The sequence below is a fragment of the Corvus hawaiiensis genome, chromosome 4 (genome assembly GCF_020740725.1).
Source record: "Corvus hawaiiensis isolate bCorHaw1 chromosome 4, bCorHaw1.pri.cur, whole genome shotgun sequence".
NCBI classification, from domain to species: domain Eukaryota; kingdom Metazoa; phylum Chordata; class Aves; order Passeriformes; family Corvidae; genus Corvus; species Corvus hawaiiensis.
In genome coordinates this window covers 32,821,452-32,842,665 of record NC_063216.1, presented here as the reverse complement: position 1 = coordinate 32,842,665, position 21,214 = coordinate 32,821,452, and the positions used below count along the sequence as shown (strand labels likewise).

The following is a 21,214-nucleotide window of genomic DNA, read 5'->3' as shown; positions in this document are numbered from 1 at the left end:
GAATAATTTGTCATGAATCAAACTATCATAAATGTTCATTGTTATGACAGCTAGAAACTTTTGAATGTGTAATTTGTCATATAATATACAATAAGGTTCCTGGTATATTACAGAATCTGGAAAATCACCAATAATCTTATTTAAGGGTAATGACACTGGAGAATCTACTCTGGTCTGCAGAAAGTATTTCTAATACAGATTTTTAAAATAATATGCTCTTTTACCCTTTCACCAAACATCTGAAATTGTGGGTTTGCTGTTGTAGGAATGATACATGTACAGAGTTAACTGAAATAATTATTTCCCTTCAGCACCTGAAACAGCCTTTGTAAGTTTCAGTAAGCCTTCCACAGAGCTGAGAAAAACATCATTTTTAAAAGCATGTTAGAGTTGTTGTCCTGTGTATTTAGTTAGAAATGTAAACATGATGTTTAGTTTTTCAGAAACCATTCAAAATTTAGATTTGCTTTTTCAAACTTCATATATGAAAAAAATGAGTATAATTTATATAACACCCCAAAAGTAGGTTTATTTTCTCCTTTTCCTATGCATATTTTCACATATCCTGTTTAGAATTTAAAAGTTCATACAAAAACTCTACAGACATGAATCACCGAAAGCTAAAGATTCCTACAATGCCTTACAACACAAAAAATCACTACTATAGCCTAAACTATAAATGTCTGAAGACATGGGTAAATTGTGAGCATAATGAATGCAGTGCTAACCTCAGCAGCAGGAACATGTCACTATATTTTATGCAGTGTTTTCATAATTCTAACTGGCAGATATTCAGCATTTCAAATGAAGTTAGATTGTTGTAGTCATGTTACATGCTTTCCCATGCACTCAACACTAAGGCCATGAAAAAGAGCAGATGCTTCCTCTAATAAACAACTCACTGTGACAAAGAATGTACTAAAAGTGTACATAATCTGGTTTATGCAAATGCTAACTGTTGTGTATGGCAATGTAGCAAAATATAATGACTTTTAATAAATGATTCTTAGTTTAGCTCAAAAAAATATAAACTAGAAAGCAATTTCCAGTTTAAATACCCTCCCTTTTTCTATTGTTTTCATGAAAGATGTTAAAAAAATCATGTCTTGTTGGAGTATCAAGCTGTGGGAAAATGCCTCTTTACAATAAAGGCTATTATATTAAAAAAAGATAAAATTAGCTGAAACCTAAGCTCCATGGAAACAATACTTCTCTGCAAGATGCTTATGCTCTAATGCCTAGGTTTTAAACATACACACACAGTTCCAACTGAAGCAGCAAACATGAAGAATAATTCCTCACATTATAAGGGCAGAAACCATGGAAAATGTTAGATATTGAGAAACCTTAAAGTGATGTCAGTATTTGACAGCAAATGCAGAAAACAATTAAAATGCTACTCTATGTTAAGGAGACTCACATTTCTCACATTTTATAGCTTAATTTCTATCAATTACTGTGCCAGTAAATGAAAAATGTATGTGTTGCTGTGAAGGAGAGAGAGGAACTGAATGCACCTAAGTAAACCTCGAAGCAAAACACAACAGCTCTGTGAACAGTAACCCTAGAGCTGTAAACTGACTTGATTGGAGGGCAGATAACATCACTAAAATGAGACGTTATGGGAGAAATTTTCTTTGAAAAGAGATATTTAACACCAAAATATGTTAATCCATTATCTATTATAAATAACCTGTGTCCTTCTTGAAAATATTCTATATCTGCCCATGCATTGTGTTCTGAAGTCAAGTAAATACTCTGACAAATTTGCACAATAGAAACCAATTAATTGATAACACATACAATAAATTTGATAGAAGCGACAAATAAACATTTGCTATTTCAGGAAGGACAATCTCCCATGTTTGAAAGTTTTTGACACTGAAGAAACAAAAAATTAAGTATATTTGGTATAAAAGTTATTATTGCAACAGCATAAGCCAAGACTCTCTGTAAAGAAACCTCTCCTACACATGTTCCCACAATAAAACAGAAAGAACAAGAAAATGTTTTTTAAAATACTGAAGTTATGGAGAGTCATATTATCAAAATGAAAAAATTTTGTTTGTTACATACAAACATACCTTTATTTGTTACACAACTGAAAAGTGAAATACAAAATTAACAGAAAAAGAGTTTGAAATTGTTCTTTAAAGATCCCAGCAACATGCAAAGTTTGTAAAACCTAATACTTCCTAATTAAATATTACCAAATAAACTTTGTCTGCAGGTATTTCAGCAATGTGAAAATTAAGCCTAACAGTAAGAGACAATTGGAAGGAAAGTAAATTCAAACTAAGTTAGAAGTGGTGCTCGAAACACTAAAACAAGTTATTGCATGACAACAGAGGACATATGCACATTAGCAGTAAACATGAGTTAAGGGAATATTGCCTGTATCCCCTATGATCTTAAAGAAGAAATTTTCTATTTCATACCATAGTTCAGAACAGTAGTTCTGAATGGGAATCTATGAACTCTGCTATTTCCTGGCTAAAAATGTGCCAAAGCCCACTAACATTCATAAAATGGATGTTTAGTTTTATGGATACAAGGAGCTCCATTGTTCTGTGCTATCTCACCATGGTGCCTATTTTCTTGGGAATTTTATGAGAGCTAATGTGGCCATGTTGAACTTCAGCAGCTAAGATGGAAATATAAGGACAATACAGGAACTTAATTCACTGCTCATTGCTGAAGGAAAACCATTCCACTAATAAACATGCGCCTTCGGTACCGCTCTTTAAACAAGAAATCCCACTGGTTTATGTCAAAGCTCTACTGCTTTAATTGTTACTATGATGATTTCTGTGGTATCATAATCTACTTACTCATTGCAAATTCTCAGCCCTAGCTATTAAAAAATGGAAACAGAATGTGAAGATTACATAAAATGAAATTAGAAAGGATTATAAGGGAACCTAAATCACATTTTCAATAAAATTTGAACTTTTATTTTCTATGGGTTCACTGCAAGATTCCAGTTTTGGAACAGCTACCACAGAATCATATGTCTATTTTACCAGAACTAAGGGGTCTTGCTCCAGGTTTGCAGTCACACTAGCTGTATGGAATACTTTTACCACAGGTATTCTCTGTTAATGCTGTGCAACCCTCTTTCATATGCAAACAAACTACTATGCCAGTGCTTCCCAAAACCAAGATGGTAAAAATTTTTCACACAAAAAATCATTTCCCTAATGATTCTATTGCTCTCAGGTCTGATTCAATTATTTTCTTACATTTCATCAAATTAATAACTCATCTTCAAAATAGCAATGTAAATGCTAAAAGTTAACAAACATTCAAGTAATTTGCAAACTCAAGATCCTTTCATAATTTCATGATGAGAAAACAGTGTTGGTAAATAAAAGAAATTTGCTAGTTTGAATGCCTGGACATAACATGAAACCACTAAAGCCAGACAACAGGAAACCCTTGGCAGTGGATCTTTCTTTCTGGGTCAAAAATGAGATTCTAGCCACTAAAAATCCAAACTCTGGAGTGTGTGCAGTTGTTCTTTGATCTTAAAGTCCTGATGAGAAATAACTGTCTGTGGGAGAAAGATGCTAAGATTGCTATCGCTTAAGAGGCAGCTCAAAAATTGTTCATGAACCTTACAATAGAACATTATTGAATTCAAAAAGACAAAGAAAAGATACACTCAGTCTGCCCACTTTGGAAGTGGGTAGAAAGGAGCAAAGGAAAGCCTTCTGCTTTGTCAGCTGTGTACCCTTTCTAAGTGCCCTGGTGTTTAATTTGCACACAAATTTAGCTCAAAAACTAGGCATGTAGTCAAACACATCCATCTACTTCATGTCTCACACTGGCTGGTTCGCAGTGGCTTCCTGTTCAACAGAAAAGAGCAATCAGTCAAACACCTTCAGAGATGTGGACACTTTCCCAATGATACAAGGAGCAAAAGCATCCAGATGGGTTTCTAAAGGAACTTTCTGCTGTTGATATTTGTTTTTCACAATGCAAAACCACTAACTCTATAAAACCAGTCTGAATAAGGCAGAATTTAATCACCTGTCCATATACAAACAGATTACAATAGTGTACTAAAGAAAGCTTTAAGTGTATATAGAACTGCTATGTGTATGTAGTATCTGTTAATCATAAAAGCTAATTAGGGACAAACCTAGTGATTTGTAAGTACTTAGATCATTAGGCTAAAACATTGTCTCAGAGTTATAGACTCAATTTTGTTAAATTCAAAATTAGGTAGATATAAATAGGACTGAACATTGCCTAAAGATTTTATTTTCTCTCTTCTTTTTCACAGTATAAAATATTGTGAAACAAAAACTAGGATGCTAAAAAATTATAGCACCTCCAAAAATAATATAGTTGGCTTGATACTGTCAATTCATTATTTAACTTCTATGTCTTCACATTTGCATCTTTTATCTTGAAAATCTGCAAAATGCCTGGTGGACTATTCAGGTTATACAGAGACATATTTATAACTTTTTTTTTAAAAAGCTATCTCCCCCTTTCGCCAAAGGAACACAACTATTCTCCATACTATTGGGAGCATTAATGTTACTTCTTTCTATTATAGTAGATTTTATGAAATGAAACTGCTTATTGCTTCTGGAAAGTGAAAAGAGCATCTGCATCTACAGCAATGTATAGTTTTAACACCATTCCAGATAGAAGAACATAAAACGTGAGATTCCCATTTCCTAGCTGAATTGCCTTTCTGAGAGACCTTAAAGTACAAAGAAGTATTTCACTATAATTGGTAGATGACATTTGCTATCAAAAACAAATCCAAAATACCTTTTCATGAAAACATGAGACAGTGTAGTCTTACATATTTCCCTTTGATATCTCATATATGGACTCCCCCGACTTCAGTTTCATTTTATTTTACATCCAGTTCATGAGTTCTTCTTAATTACAAGTTGCTAGCAGTGAAAAAAAATCATAACAATCAGTTTGGGATTTTAAGAAACTGTTAGTCTTAGACCAGTTTTGAATTTTGCTGAAAATATAAGGTATCTCTTTATAAAGTTCCATTTGTATGGAAACCCAAGTGAGACTGAGCACATTAATGCTTAAGAAAGTTGTTGATTCAGGATCTATCTCATTTTCAGACTCAGCATACATAATGGATACCAGTATTAAAAGTTTTCAGTAAAATACAAGCGCTAGACATGACTTTAAACCAAAGGCATGCAATTCCTTTTGCACAGCAAGAGAGGATTCACAGTTACAGACCACAGAGCTGTTCTTTTTAAAAGTCCGGCTTTCAGTCAGGTCTTTTCTTCAGAAAGAAATTGGGTCTGTAAATTGTACAGACTTCTCATAGACTTACTCTATGAAGGCACTATCTCCTGTATTATAAAAACTGAAGTAAAAAAAAAAAATCCCTCACAGGTTCCAGTATTAGCTGGGTTCTCAGATAGATTTTTAACATGATTAAAAATAAATCAAACAAAATAGAAAATAGATTTTTAGGCTCAAAATAAGTCCAAAAATGCCAAGTGCCTTTAAATAGCCCTTCACAGAAATACAACCTGACACAAAGCTTGACCTCATGGATAATCAGTGTAGCAAATCCATTTAGTAATCAACATGTCCAGATACCCCCATTCAACTGATATCTTAACTCCAGATAGCTCAATACCAGCACTTCTGTCCATAAACTCTTTTCCTCCTGTTACTATGGTAAGAACAACAAATACGATGTATCTATGATGGCTTTTTTCCCACGAAATGTAATACTGAACAGTGGCCCAATTTGGTCAGATCAACCAGGAACTTCTACATAAATTTTTAAGTTCAATATAGTGCTTTAATATTTCTGTTACGAAGCAGCTGAAGTTCAAACATGAAGTTTTTAACACTAAGTTGAACTTCTTTCATGTACAAAACTAATTGCTATATGTTATTACTACCTATTTACTGCGCAATTCAAAAATTTTTTTTCACTTTTCCATAATCTGACAGGCAGCACCAAAAGCAAAAACATTCCATAGGCGTGTGTCTTCTGGTTACCACTAAACTGCAAACCACAAAACAACAAAATGTAATATACTTATACTATGTAAGATTTTCCCAGATTACCATTGTGACATGTTTCAGTTAGGTATGTGACAGTGTTCAATTCAACATTAATTATTCTACATGAATTTGAATACCATTAATAGGAATTAAATTTCCTGTTTTAAACTACAGTCAACAATATTTCAGATTATTTCTGACATAGGTCAACAATTTCAGCACAATTTGACACCTCTCCTTTCTCTCTCATCCCATTTAATTTTGCTGTTTCATGATCACACCAAGAGACAACACATCCCAGCAGTGACCAGATTTATACAGTGCTGGACAGGGATAGCCATACTTTCACAAACAGTCATTTGCAAACTGCAGAGTCAGTGCTAAACTTTCAAAGCAATAAGCTCATCTGAGGTCACACAGCCTTACAGAGAATTATAGAACATAGATGTTAACAACAATATGAAAGAGATCTCTGGAAGTCATCCCATCCAAACTTGCAGTTGAAGCAGAGCTAATTTAACCATTAGATTACCCTGAAGCTTGACTAGTCAATTCTGAAAATACACAAGGATAAAGAGATTACAGCGTCTCTGGTCATATTACATACCTGTGCAGTGGTGTCTGGATTACACAATTAGCACAGTAAAAATCCACTTGCCACAAGACACCTGCAGTCCATGGGCAACTGCAAATTTACACTAGAAATTAAGCAGCTACATATGTAATACATACCATATGCAAGAACAAAACGTTCAGCTTCATTCCCTAAAACACCATCAGAAAATGTAGCATAGCACTAAAATAAGCCACAATTTTTTCAATATACTTATTTTCTATCACTGTTCGGCAGGGTATAATCATCACCTGCTGATTCTTTCTAGGCAGAATACATATTGCACTTTTCAGTAGCTGCTTCAGTGTGTAGGTGGTGTGTTCCTGAAATTACTAATAAGACTTAAGCTTACTGCAAAAGACACAACACTGCAAATCAAGACTTAAACAGAAATATTTTTTATGGGTAGTAGAGCTTTCCATGTTACTCCCATTTAAGTAAACTCATAGTTTAATCCACTAAATTAGGAAGAAAAAACTATATTTCACTGAAGGTTAGAAACTATAGGAAAATATTATAGATAATATAACAATCTTACTCTGGCTATCCTAACTCAGGCATATTTTAGGCCAAAGCTTTCTCTACTATGTCTATATCACCAGGAAACAAGATCACCGGTTTCCTCCCCTGTAACATAGAAATTAAATAATGCCACAAGACTTTCTGTTTCTAATTTTGGAGAACTTCAACACCAAGTAAGATCATCCAAATCTGCTTCTTTACTAGTCTAGTTTGAAATGTGCTTCCACTGAATGCACTGAAAGGTAAAGTTATTAATGGATTGAAAAACCAAGCTGAAAATTTTAGCCATTATCGTTTAATTAAAAACATGTTTGCTTTTCTGTTTTTATTAAAAAATACTTCCTCTTTTATGCTACTTCCCCTGCACCTTGGCAGTTCAAAAAATGACTATAACATTCGCACTGAGCTTAAAATGTAAGACAATTTTTTGAGGCAACCGAAAATAGAAGGAGTTCAAACTGAAAGAGTCTGTTAAAATGAAAACAAATAATACCATATAAAATTTCCAATAATAAAATTTTTCAAAAAGAGACATTATAGAGTCATGCTGCATCTCTCCAGAGAGTGTCAGTACAGAGGGGTTTTTAGGAATAGACTTGATCTCTATGTGAAAATTGAGTTAGCTCCTTACTTAATTACCCCCTTTATCTCTCATGTGTCCAGAAGTGACTTTGAAAATGTAAACATAATTGCAACATAATAGTTTCCAATGTCAGGCTTTCTACAGAACAGCCTTAACTAGCTTCTACAATACAAACAGTATACAAAACTTCTTCCCATTAAAAATTACTTTTTAAAATTTACAAAAAAAAGTACAAAATTACAGACAAAATGACCTTCTGGAAGGCAGACATGAAATGCATAACCCTAATAACTGACGCATCAAACTCTAAACTTTAAATATTCCTACCATAGCCTGTATTGATGAAGAAACAGTATTATATACAGTTCATCTCCTAAAAATGTAGTTAGGACTCCACTTTTTCTTCCCTCCCTCTAAATAAAAAGGCATTTTGTGGGGATAGTCTCTTCCACAGGAGAATCCATAACAAAGTTGCTGGAGTTCCTGACCCTAAGAATCCTAGAGTTATATAAGCAGAATTTTGATCAGTCTTAAAAGAAAATGTCAAGGTCTCCCAGAAGTTAATTTCCTCTTAGAAGATGAAAATTTGACACTAAGCTAGAAACATAGCATTTATATGTTTAAGTAAATTTTCCATATATTTTTTGAAGAGGCATGCTTCCCAGCAACTGGCAACATGAAGATTTATACTTAGGGCTTTTGAATCAAAGTTCAATTTTCCCATAGCAACTGCACTGCTCTCTTTACAGACATTATTTCCATTTTGTAACAGTTAGACAAATGAGGTGCTCCTGGTTGTCACCATGTCAAACACAGGGAAAAACTGCCAGGATTTTTAAGTTATATATACAACACAGTTCAAGACAGAGTCCAGTCAAGCTGACCCAGCAGCATCCTAAACAGGACAGAGGTTAACCTGCCTTATCTCACACTTACTTTATATCATAATTAGAAAAATATGCAGGCATGCCTGTTCAAGATTAAGGTATGTGAACTGCTTACTTTAAACTGATAATACTGGAGGGATCATGTAGAACTCTGCAGCACTCGTCTCTCTTTTACTGTAGACTGCGCTCTGTTTATCTCTGTACATCAGGCCCTGTTTGCCCCTTAGCAGAGGAATATTCAAGCTACGCTATCCATGAAAAAGAAAATGGAATGATATACATACATTCAGACTGTGCTGCTTTATTCTCAAGAAAATATGAATATGTATGTGGGTCCTGATAAACTTGGTAAAATAAATCTATTGGGAGCTAAACAGTAAATTAACCTGCACTACCAAATTGATTATTAAGAACAAGAAACAATTTTATTACTGGAAAACAAGAGTGTTCTGCATTTTTTTACTACATTCCCTCTCCTTCCTTACCTTGCCAATTGATAAAGTAAACAAACACCCTCAACCAAAATTATGTTTGTTCAAAATGCTTTCCACCACTTTACCAAAATATATGTTCAGGCAAAGTAGGAGAGAAAGGAGTTATCTCTTATTTTATCTTCAACATTTCTGCCATAAGGAGACTTATTTGAGAGAAATGGCTGAAATAGTCCAGTCCCTTCACATCCAGGCCAAAGCTGCTTCATGCCTATTTCACATTAAAGTATAATGAGATTCCAGAAGTTACCGTTCTGTCTTCCCCAAAAGGAATGAGAGAAGGAATGATGGACTGACATGCACACCACTCTTCATCATTCATGTTCATCAATGACTTGGATGAAGGGGCAGACGCCTCCTCAGCACATTCACTGATGACACAAAGCTGGAGGAGTGGCCAATACCCCGGAGCGCTGTGCAGCCCTTCGGAGGGACCTCGGCTGGTTGGAGAGATGGGCAGAGAACCATCTGAGGTTCACAAAAACATGCATCAGTTTTAGCAAGGATGGAATTTCTGCCCTAAACCACAGATGAGCTCCAGAACAAAGCAACAGCCGCAAATTAACCTTAAATCATAATCTATATGTGGAATACACTCTCTGCTAAAATAAGAAGACAGATCTAAATTTCAGCCTCCAAAAATCCAGCTGCATATCCTAAACCCCTGAAATTTTAACAAGACACAAAGATTTTTCCATAAAGCTCTTCCAGCACTTCACCAATTTTGAGATTGTAAAAGAGAGTTGCTTGTCCTGAGAATACCTATATTACTGCTATGCTAGGTCTTAAATTTACACAGAACTTTCTGTAATAGACCCTTCTGAAATGACACTTACCGGCACAGTACAGATAGCAATGACATACTGCATGCCAGAAGTACCTCCAGACAAGCTTTTTTCCCTAACAGCAAAAAAGAAACCAAGTTTATCAAGGAGATTACTGCCCTCTCCTTTGGCATATTGAAAACTGTTAGCTCACTAGGTCACAGATGGACATTTTCATAATCTCACCTAAAACTCAGTTTCATGTTATCATTGTGCCTCTGACTGTGTATATAAAGCACGAATCAATCTTTATGTTTGTTCACCTTTGATGTGCAAACACAATATATTTATATGATTGTAAAATCTATTTTTAAATAAAGGAGAAGTGTAAAAATGAACTTCTTGTTTGTCTTTAAAAGTAATTGATAGACCCTTTTCTCTATTTTTGGACCTTTAGGAGAGTATGGATTCTAAGACACCATGTCAAATACCTTCTCTCACTGCTTCTTCATTATGAAGTCTGTACTTTCTGATATGTTAGTGCACTGACATGAGTATCAGAAACTATTTTTGCACTTCTACCTAAAACATGCTGTTGCACATAATATATAATTTGTTAGACCAATTCAAGATACTGTTCTTAATTCAAAAATTTACATATATACTTTGTGTTTTCAATCCCTTAGAACAAGATGTTCTCTACTGCATTCTGAAGTAAATGTGAAAGATCCAACAGATTAGCTAACATCTTGAAAGACTGTATAAGGTGACGGCAACAATTTATAAAAACCAAAGTCACTGTGTTTTAGTTTGGAGATTTTTCACTATCTAATCTCTTTCCTTTCTCCCATAGAAAGAAATCAACAAAAGACTAAAACTATCTCTGCCTTCAATTTTTATGGATAAAAACAATCTAGAAAGGCAATCTGTCATATCATGAATGAAAGCATAATAACTATACTCTTTTTTGTACTCATAATTAAAAATCTTATTGTTCTCAGAGCAAGAAGGATGAGATATTGCAAGTCTGAGCTTAAAATTCAGGTACAATAAATAAAACTAATTCATGAATCACTGTCTTAAAACTTACATCGCTGTTGAAATGAATTTCTCTTTATAAATAGGAAAGACATACCAACCAACTAACCAAACTTGATCCCATTTTTCAAAGGCATGCCTCAATTTTATAGCACCCTTTATGTATACCTTACATAAAAAAAGAAACAAGGAAAACAAAAACATTTTCTAAAATTAGGAAATAAAAATTGCATGTATGTTCATCATAGGGAAGTTTAAGAATAATTCAACCATAAGTTACATTTAAATATGGAAAGTTCCATTTAAGAAATAGGTTTTGAAACAAATGCTTAAAAATGAGGAATTAGTAACTATAGTACTCCTATTGCAAATCAGGATAATTCCGACAACTCTGCACTTTGCCAAATGTCTAAAATGATGGATAATATGAAGTAGGAAACAGCTGCTGAAAGGGGAAAGGAATATAAAGGCTCCTTATCAAGAAACAGGGCAGTGCTTATTGTTATTCAAGCACATTAGCTGCCGTATCCTGTTTCCATTGACTGCAGGGAAGGCTTTAGCATTGACTTCAAACAGGTGCAAGTCCCATGAGACTTAAAGGGAATAAAACGTACAGTCACGGTATGAAAGCAACAGTGTATGAAGTGTGGTGAGACAGGATATGTAATTCCAATGTGGTACACAAGAATCCGACAAAGCTATTTAAATGCAGTGCCAAGTAAGGATGCAACTGAAAGAACCAGACATTTCTAAACAGAAATTTGGCAGGTCTTCATTCAATGCTACAAAAGAAAAAGCGCAGGAAAAATGTTGTAGAAACGAGAGTGCTAATTTATAGTGTGGGGAGAGAACAAGGGAGACCCAGAAGCAGCAATAAGCATCATCCTGTTCTGTAGCAATACAATATCACTTGTTCAGGACACAGCTGCTGAAATGCTTTGGTAGATACTGCAGACTGGTCTTCTCTGAGAATTGCTGGGACCTAGACCTACTTCTATTTATTCTCTTCTGTATTATCATGAGCATTTGAAAATGTTTGGGGATCTTTTCTTTAACTTACATAATCTTCAAAGAGAAGTCTTAGGCTTCTTACATCAGTTGAGTTATGCATGATGTCCTCAATTAATTCTATAAAGAAAGTAGCTGAGATGTCATTATACTAATTAGAAGCTGGTCAAAAATAGAGTACTTATCTCAAAGGAGACTATGTGACTTCAAAATTTCTTTCCAGATGGAAAAGGAAGATATCCAACACAGCAACTATCTGTCTAAAATAGGGGTAGTAAACATCAGTCTCCATATTAAACTCATATGGATAAGTATTATAGCAGGATGACCAAACCTCAACATTTAATTCTGGAACCAGATTTTGACATTAAAATGAAGAGTGAAAGTACCACTTTTGAAGGGAATCAGGCAAGACTATAAATAACTCTAAGGGTTATGGCAGAGATTAAGCAGCTCTTCCATAGTTACTAAGTTTTATGATGAAAAGGGAATCACATACCTGTGCAAGCATGGGAAATCCGAGGTTCCTGCATCCATTGCAAGGTGTCAGTGCCTCCCATAAACCTGAGGGTCCACAAGTATTTTCACCTCCATCATCATCTTCTTCCTCCCTTGGTGATAAACGCATTGAAGAAGGCCTCTGTGCATAAAGACACAATACTTTCAAATTAAACACAGTGATATACTGTAAAGAAACTTTTTACCTTATGAACTTAGGAGTTTGCCATTCACAAATTCCAAAGTATAAACTGGTATTTTAATACAAAGTACCTACTCAACTGTTAAACTGCTGTATGAAAAGAATACTTTCTAAGGAGGGTGCATAATAAGCTATATGCAATTATACTTTAAAATTGAGTGAACGTATTAATATATGTTGAAAATATTGATTGTCTTTATTTTCAAGAAATTGGCAATTTCTACTTCATTTTACTTTAAAATTTGCAGTAATATCATTAGGTTTAGGATATTCCACAAAGAATAAAAACTAACATTTGCCTGGATGAGTTCAAGGTTTTTTCAGAAAAAAAAATACTAAATAAATCAAAATATGAGGTTTCAATTTTTGCATGATATTTATCAATAGTAAATGTGCTACGTTATTTTTTAGGCAAAATATGTATTTTAAAATGACTTGTATTACTTTGCTTCATAGTCTGGAAGGGATGAAAAGTATCAGGAATAGTCATTCACTTATGAACACTGTGACTTACATATTGATCTGAGTGAAAAGGGAAAAATGCTGATTTTTGCTTAAACCAGTATCCTAATTTTCTGTGACAGACAGAAATAGGAAGAGTGTTCAGTTCCCATATATTTATCTTATTTTGCTACACAGGATAGTCCACCCCAACTGAATTGCAGCAGCAACTTTTAAACTTTTATTGATTACAGGAGAAATTAATTTCTTTCCTTCGGAAGAAGAAGGAAAGTTATCCCAGTAATGAATGACTTTTAAAATCTCATGTCAACAAAAATTGCTACAAGTTAAAAAAAAGTAATTTTTACATCTTAATTATTTGTCCATATTTAAATTGGAATACTGAATATCTGTTCTAGCCTGCTTCACATTTGCTTGAGCAGCCTGCCTGATACTCAGTTAGTAAATGCTGTCTTTAGGAATGCTTTTTTCAGAAGTGGCTGGATTTTTGCCTGACCAGAATAACACTATTTGAGACAATGGCTGACCACAATTATCAATCTGATGGTAACATTAACTCTAAAGCACTGCTATGAGGTCCATGTAAAATCGTTTTTAAATCCCCAACACTTAAATGCAGATTATTTTAGCCAATAGAATAAAGAAATGCATGGAGTCTGCTGCAAGGAAGAGAATACAAAAGGGAAAGAAAAGTAAGAGGGAAAAGTAGAGAAACAGAGCAGTTCTAAAGATGAACACAAGCTGATGGAAACTGTAAGAGAAACAAAGGCACCATACAGACAGGCACTAACTCAAGTTGTGTAACATCTGAGGATCATTTACCTCCTGACTCTTGTGCTCACTTCTTAATACAAATGTTTTTGGTATACCATTAATTTAAGCAGAAAAAAATATTTCTAAATTCTATCTCAAATCACACATCAAAGATGAGAAACACAGTATATCCCACTCCATTAGTCTGATTGCCCTCTGTTAGAAAATGGTTGTTCCCGTGTTTCAGACTTCATGAATCTAGCCATATCTTCTGAAGTTAGGTGGATTTATTTACTTTTTATTTTAAAAGTCAATTTCTAAAACATTGTTAGCATGGTATTTCATTAGGTTATTTTGACACACTAGTAGTACCACAGAATATGTTGCCATAGCAACCAATATTCTCACACTGATTATTAAAAGGATTGGGTTAATTCTGCAGAGTGTAGGTTGTGAAAGACTATTATTGCTAGGTATTTGTATAGACAAAGGAAGCAGACTAGAGGTCTTCCCCCTCTATTTATGATGCCATCTTCAATGGTGAAGATTTATATTTTAAATCTCAGCATTGCTGTACCAGAGAATAAAGCGCTTCTTGCCCCCTGGAGAAAAAAGCAAAGAACTGCAGCAGTGCTCAGCACAGGAAAGCAGGTACACATCAGCTGTGACCTTACAAGCCAATGGAAGTGAATGAAGACAAAAGTCATATGAAAATGTCAGTACACCTTATAAAGACAAAAAACATATACACATTATATAAATGAGAAATTTTCAACACAACTAAAGGAAGATGAATTACAATAGAGTCACTGGAGTATGATCATATGAGTATTTAGGCATTACAGGAACAGAATGAAAAAACCCCATGCCAAACAATTATTGGATGATAAAAAACAAAATACACAAGCAGAATGAGAGCTGTATATTTCCATTAGACTTATTTTATATAAATAGCCTAAGATAGAATGTGAATCACAGGAATTTAATGTCAATATGAATGAGAGGAAGTGTGAAGTATATAGTCAGATCTCCCGATCATTCAAAAAAGGATCAGTCAATGCCAGAGTTCATTAGACACACTGTTGGAATAAACTGACTGGTACTCTCATGCAACTAGACAATGCAGGTATGAACATGATACAGACTAATTTACAGACTACTGCAGATCCGGGTTAGCTCTTTTTATACTTGCTCAGATTTCTGCTGTCAATAAAGCACTAGAAAGGAACTATTAGGAAAAAGCTATGTGAAGGGTGAAGAAACAGTTATTGCTATCACCTTTCTCACCCTTCCCTGCTGACAGAAGCCCAGTTCTTCCCAGGAAATGGGAAAGAGATGTGTGGGAATTACTGCAGCGAATTATTGCAAAGAGGAGGGAAGGAGTTAACAGCTGCATGAAAGAAAGGGGTCACAAATGCCCCAAATTCGATAGACTGGGGTTGCATACCCTGGGGAGAGGGATGCGTCTGGACGAGGCAAACGAGATACGGAAAAATCTACGATCAATTCACAGACCTCAGACTGTCACACAAACCCATGAAACTCCAAACCCAGACCACATAGTTTCCTGTTACTCTTTCACAGCCTTCATTCCTTTCCCAGAACTCCTTAATTTTTCTGTTCTGTTGCATAATTTAATTTTGCCTCCTTGGAGATCCTTTGAACATGAAAATCTAATTCTGTGTGTGCAACTGGGAAGCCTTGAAATAGCCCTGTAGGGAGAGTTTTAGTAAAACCAAAGTTATTTATGCCCACTTCTCAGAAAATAAATAAATAAAGAGAGTAGAAGATATTTCTGTCAACTAAAGTAAAACAGACACAACTGAGAACCTCTTACTTATGCCTGTTTTCAGTTAAAATAACCCCAAAAACTGTAGTTTAAAAATGCCATCCAAATCACAGTTACTCAATTAATTGAATTAGACATTATGAAATGGCAAAGTCAATATAAACTGCAATACTAAGCTTCAATAAGGCCACTTCTGCCTAAGTTAGAAGAGACACAAGTATAAGCAACACATATCCTCAAACAAAACAGACAGAAAACCTTACCTGATATTAAATATGATATGCAAAAGGGAAATTTGGGAGAGAAACTGCAAGATATTAATAGAGAATAAAAGATTTATTAAAAGTTCTGGTTTTTACTGGAACACCAAATTAAGTACTAGACATTGCTTGCAGCAGTAAGAGGCTAACAAAGTAATGATACAGCAGTGAGAAAGTAGTAAGATCTAGCACAAGGACATTGGACCACTACAATTAGTGCAAAATTTCTTCAGACTCTAGTGATCTTATCACATCACCTCTCATTTTCATACTTAATGAGCATTTAAACCACGTCTTCAAAAATTTAGGTATGGAAGCCTTCCTCTTCATGTCTCCATCTGCATAAAAGGCAAAATTTGCCCACTAGGATACTTTATATTTAAGGACACTTTATAAAGAGGCTATTTATTCTCCAAAACATGTATGTACATCAGATTGTCTATCACAATAACTTGGAATCTCTATCCCAATCTAAGAGAGCAAGCCAATATTTATCAAGAGAGAATGATGAATACAGACAGAAAAAGCAGAGAAAGTCTGTTCTACTTTTAAAAGTCAACAAGAAGAGAAGGTGAGAGCAGCTTTAATCTTACCTATTAGTTACAAGTTCACAGCTCAGCAGCGATACACAATGTATAAAACATACATAAATATCTTTATGTAGGGCCTTCCTCTTAACAGATATCAGCTACTTGCTATCTAACATATGACCTTATTATCTAGACAAGTTTTCTCTAGGAATATAGTAAATGAAACAAGAGGTCTTATTTCCTTTCAGTCCGTCTTTTTCTCAGCTTTTAGTGAAGACTGGTCTGCTTTCTGCCTTGACATTTGTAAGCAGCATCTGCTAGGAAAAATATGACTCAATTCCCTTGTTTGAGAACACATAAGAATCTTTCCTGTACTAGTCCAGCAAAACTTAAAAACCAAACATCAAAGTCCTTACCTATTTTATCTGTTTTTTCATAATTATCATCCATTTGTAGTATTTCATATACCCTTTCAAAAAGTATCTGCTAGAGCAAAACAGCATCAGCAAACTATTACAGGTACAAAATAATAGGACATTTACCATTTGCTATTGCATCATAGCTCTGGAGACATGAACATTAACTTATCATTTCTCTTCATAAGAAAACAAGATTTTTAAATGGAGCAGCAAAGATGAAATCCAGAAGGCAACATCCTTCTGCTTACAGGAGGCAGAAAGCAATCAGATATTTGATAAGCCAAATGCTGCCACTCAGTTTGAAACAATCAGGTCAGTACGAAGTTTCTTCTGTAGAAATAATTTGTCAGACATGTAATTATTTTCTATCATGCTAGCAGAGATGTGCCTCTAACTCTCCTAGGCCCAAAGAACATGCACCTATGTTGTGAAATAAAAGTAAAAAGCTACGGTTCTGTTATCTAATATTCTATTTTGACATTACACTAAACTAATAGAGAGGAAACTGCTCCTGAATCTCTTCTATGAATTAGGATAAGCAGGTCGATCTCTGCCACGGTTGTCCCCAGCAGCTGTGGCAGTCAAGCCAGGGACAGCAGAGCTGGGAGAGTGTTCTGTGCTCTCAGTGCTCCCCCTGCTGCTGCCCAGGCTGCACCCAGGGGAAAATGCCTGAGGTATGCAGAAGACAAGAAAAAAAAGGAGCCTTAGGGCATGACATACAACATCATCAGTTACTATTTTTCTACAGCAGGATCCCTGCATTAAGCAAATGTGCCCTTCTGGGATTCAGTAAGAATCCTGAAAAGAAGGAATCTCAATTGTGACATACATCCTGTGTCTCACAGAGAGTGAAGGATTTTGGTAACCTGGGCACACCTTTCCCACATCCCCCAAGGCCTTCTCCCTACTCATGTTTTTCTGTTTCCCATCCTCATTATCTTTTCTTTCACCTTACACTGCACATCTGCTGCCATTCTTTCACAAACACGTTCCAAGTTTGCATCTCTTTCATTCGCTATGAGTCTGGTTAGAGTTTGACTGCACTTCCTGCACTCTGTAAAGCAGTACCAGCAGGACAACAATAGTCTTGTACTTAAAGCAGCTGAATGATGGAGAAGTGTACTCTGTACCTGCCTCTGCCATAATCCATGTGGGATGCTGGGCATGTCATTAAAACATCTCTAAGTTTGTGCTCCTGATCTGCTGGCTATATTGAAACTGAAGGTGAGTTTGCACAAATGCTGGGCTACATCAGGAATCATCTTGAGAGATTCTGTGACTATTTTCAGTAGTATATAAGCCTAAGTACTCTGCAAATCCCAGCTTTAGCAATCCCAGACGTAGAATCTTGATCTCTACACCACTGCACATCAGCCCAGCTGCATGGGATGATATTTTCTGACTGGGGAGCCAAAAGGAACACCACATCTGAAGCAGTCACACACCTTGAACTCAAGACTACAGTGACATATGATTCTGAGGAGAAATTCCTGTAACTTGAAGTCAGTACAGTCAAGTTAATTGACTGCATGTAACAAACAAAAAATGTATTAACTTTAGGCAAATGTGATTAATTCACATACATGAGGAAAACCACATGATTGTGTAGTTGCTGCCCCTCAGTGGGGGCTGTTGACACCTATCACGATGAGCACCCCAAAATTAATCATCATTCTGTCTCCAGAGCAGGATCTGATGCTATATAGGAAATACACCCTGGAACCAGATGACAAATACAATGCATACTGAATAAGGTCAAAAATTTAAGTAAAAATGAGATTACAAAATGAGTACACCTGAACATACATTGAAAGTAGAGCAACACATTTGAAATTTTTAATTAATCCTTGCATGTAGCATAAATAATGACAATTAAGATGATTCTGGATCTTTGCACTACTCTCATAAAAGGACGCAAGCATTCATAAAGCAAAAGTTTTAGGATTTAGAAACCTAATAGCTTATCAATTAATCAGAAAATAACAGGCATAAACTAAAAAAAGACACATTTTTTCTATTGTTAAAAGAATTGTATTTTTCAAACCTTAAGATAGCTTTTCATTTGCTAAATAACCATAAAAGAAAAAATGATCCATCAACAGTCAGTCATTTACGAATAAAAAGGTTAATTTTGACTAATTAATTCTTCAGTAAACATAAAAGCTTTTGAACTGAGTGTTGTGATCTTCATATGAAAACTATGTCATCTATACATAAAAGCCACTACCAGGACTCTCACATTTAACAATATTTAACAATAAAAATATTCTGTGCATATCTCTTAAGTGCAAAGCAAAAGACACCTCAATGTAACTCAGTAAGAATCTTCACTCTTTTCTAATTCCTGCTTAATTTCACCAAATGACAGAAAATTCAAGGACTCAATAAATCAAAAAATTGCACAGAATGGGTGACTAAGTGCTTTTAGTAATTATAATTTAACCACAGTACAGTGGTATTCAGTACACAGTATTTCCAAGAATTGTATAGTAGTTGGAGCCTACAGAATTTTCATTTTTAAATATCTTGGGAAGTAAATACTGTGTTTGTGTATCAATTGAAATTAGGAGGATGAAGTATTAGCTGCTTGAAGCTACAATATGCACAGTTCTGACTCAAAAAAGCACTTAGAACATCATTCTCTTAAACTAATTTGAACTGTTTGAAACACCATCTGGATAAACACATCAAGCAATGCCTGAGCAACTGGCTCACGGGTCAGACACAAATGAATGTTACAGTGAATGGGATAACATCACACTGGAGACCTGTCACTTGGTGGGGTAGGTTTCACATGGCTCCATCCTTGACCCAGTGCTCTTCAATGTCTTCATTAATGACTTGGAGACAGGACTGGAAGGGATACTTATCAAGTTCACAGAGGAAACAAGACTGGGAGGAGCTGTTGTCTCCCTCAAAGGCAGGGAGGCTCTGCAGACAGACATCAACAAATAGAGGACTGGGCAATCACCAACTATAGGAAGTCCAACAAGGGGAAGTTCCAGATTCTACACCTGGGACTTGATAACCCTAGATGAACGAACAAACAGACTGGAGAGCAAGATGCTGGAGAGCAGTGCCATGGAAAGGGACCTGGGGGTCCTGGTTGATGGCAGGTTGAATGTAAGTCAGCAATGCCCTGGCAGCCAGGAGGGCCAACCTGGGGTGTCCTGGGGAGCATCAGGCACAGCATCGCCACCGGGCAAGGGAGGGGATTGTCCCACTCTGCTCTGCACTGGGGTGGCCTCACCTTTAGTCCTGTGTGCAGTTTCGGGCACCACAATATAAAACAGACATTAAACTATTAGCGAGCTAAACTATTGGGCCAAAGGCGAGCTACAAAGATGGTGAAGGGCCTTAAGGGGAAGGGGTACGAGGAGCAGCTGAGGACACTTGGTCTGTTCAGCCTGGAGAAGACTGAGGGGAGATCTCACTTCAGTCTATGACATTCTCATGAGGGGAAGAGGAGGGGCAGGCACTGATACCTTCTCTGTGCTGACCAGTGACAGGATCCCAGAGAATGGCCTGAAGTTGTGTCAGGGAAGGTTCAGGTTGGTTATTAGGAAACGTGTTCTTCACCCAGAGGGTGTCTGGCCACTGGAACAGGCTCCCAGGGCAGTGGTCACAGCACCAGCCTGACAGAGCTCAGTATGTGTTTGGACAACACATCTCACACACGTGGTGTGACTCTTGAGGTGTCCTGTGCAGGGCTGGGAGCTGGACTCGATGATCCGTGTGGGCCCCTTCCAACTAAGCTGATTCTGTGATTTAATAAGTTATTTTTTTAATCTACAGATTAAGCTACTTCTCTATAATGTATCAAAACAGGCACTTCCATAACTTACTCTACTCTAATATTTGTGTTTGGGACAGGATTGAACTGCCAAATTTCTCTCTCTTAATATTACCTAAAATAAAGTGAACCTGTGTTTTAAACAATTGTCCAACTTTGAGCACATACCTAATACTAATAAATCAGACTAAGCACACTTAATTTTAAATGTTTAATATCAAAGCACTTCAAGTGCTTTACTTTACCATGAAAAAGAACTTAGCACATGAAGCATAAAGCCCTAAAAACAGAATTCACCCAGGAAGTAATATAGACTGCAAGGACACGCTGCTACAGAAATGTGTTTCTAGGAATGCCTTTCCATCCCACAGGCATAGTAGATTTGACCTAAGCTGGTATGTAGGAACGGTATACACAAATATAGGCTGTGCAAAAAGGTAGGAATTTGGTAACTATTTTTTGAGTCTTGAAATTTAACCACATGAGCAGTTCCAATAAAGTTAATGGAATATCTCATGTTAATGACAGACTTATGCGTCTCCCTGAATCAATATGCACATGACTCACTCCAAAATGTGACTCACTGA

General features: G+C 35.8%; 1 protein-coding gene across 8 annotated transcripts in view; it reads right to left on the bottom strand.

Moving 5' to 3' along the window:
• The window catches only part of ANKS1B (ankyrin repeat and sterile alpha motif domain containing 1B), a 413,919-nt gene that overhangs the window by 301,479 nt on the left and 91,226 nt on the right, over nt 1-21,214 (bottom strand). For all 8 annotated transcript variants that reach the window (XM_048302483.1, XM_048302485.1, XM_048302479.1 and 5 more), the window contains exon 9: nt 12,421-12,561. In XM_048302483.1, coding sequence (XP_048158440.1) covers nt 12,421-12,561 — 141 coding nt within the window. The remainder of the gene's footprint in view (nt 1-12,420; nt 12,562-21,214) is intronic.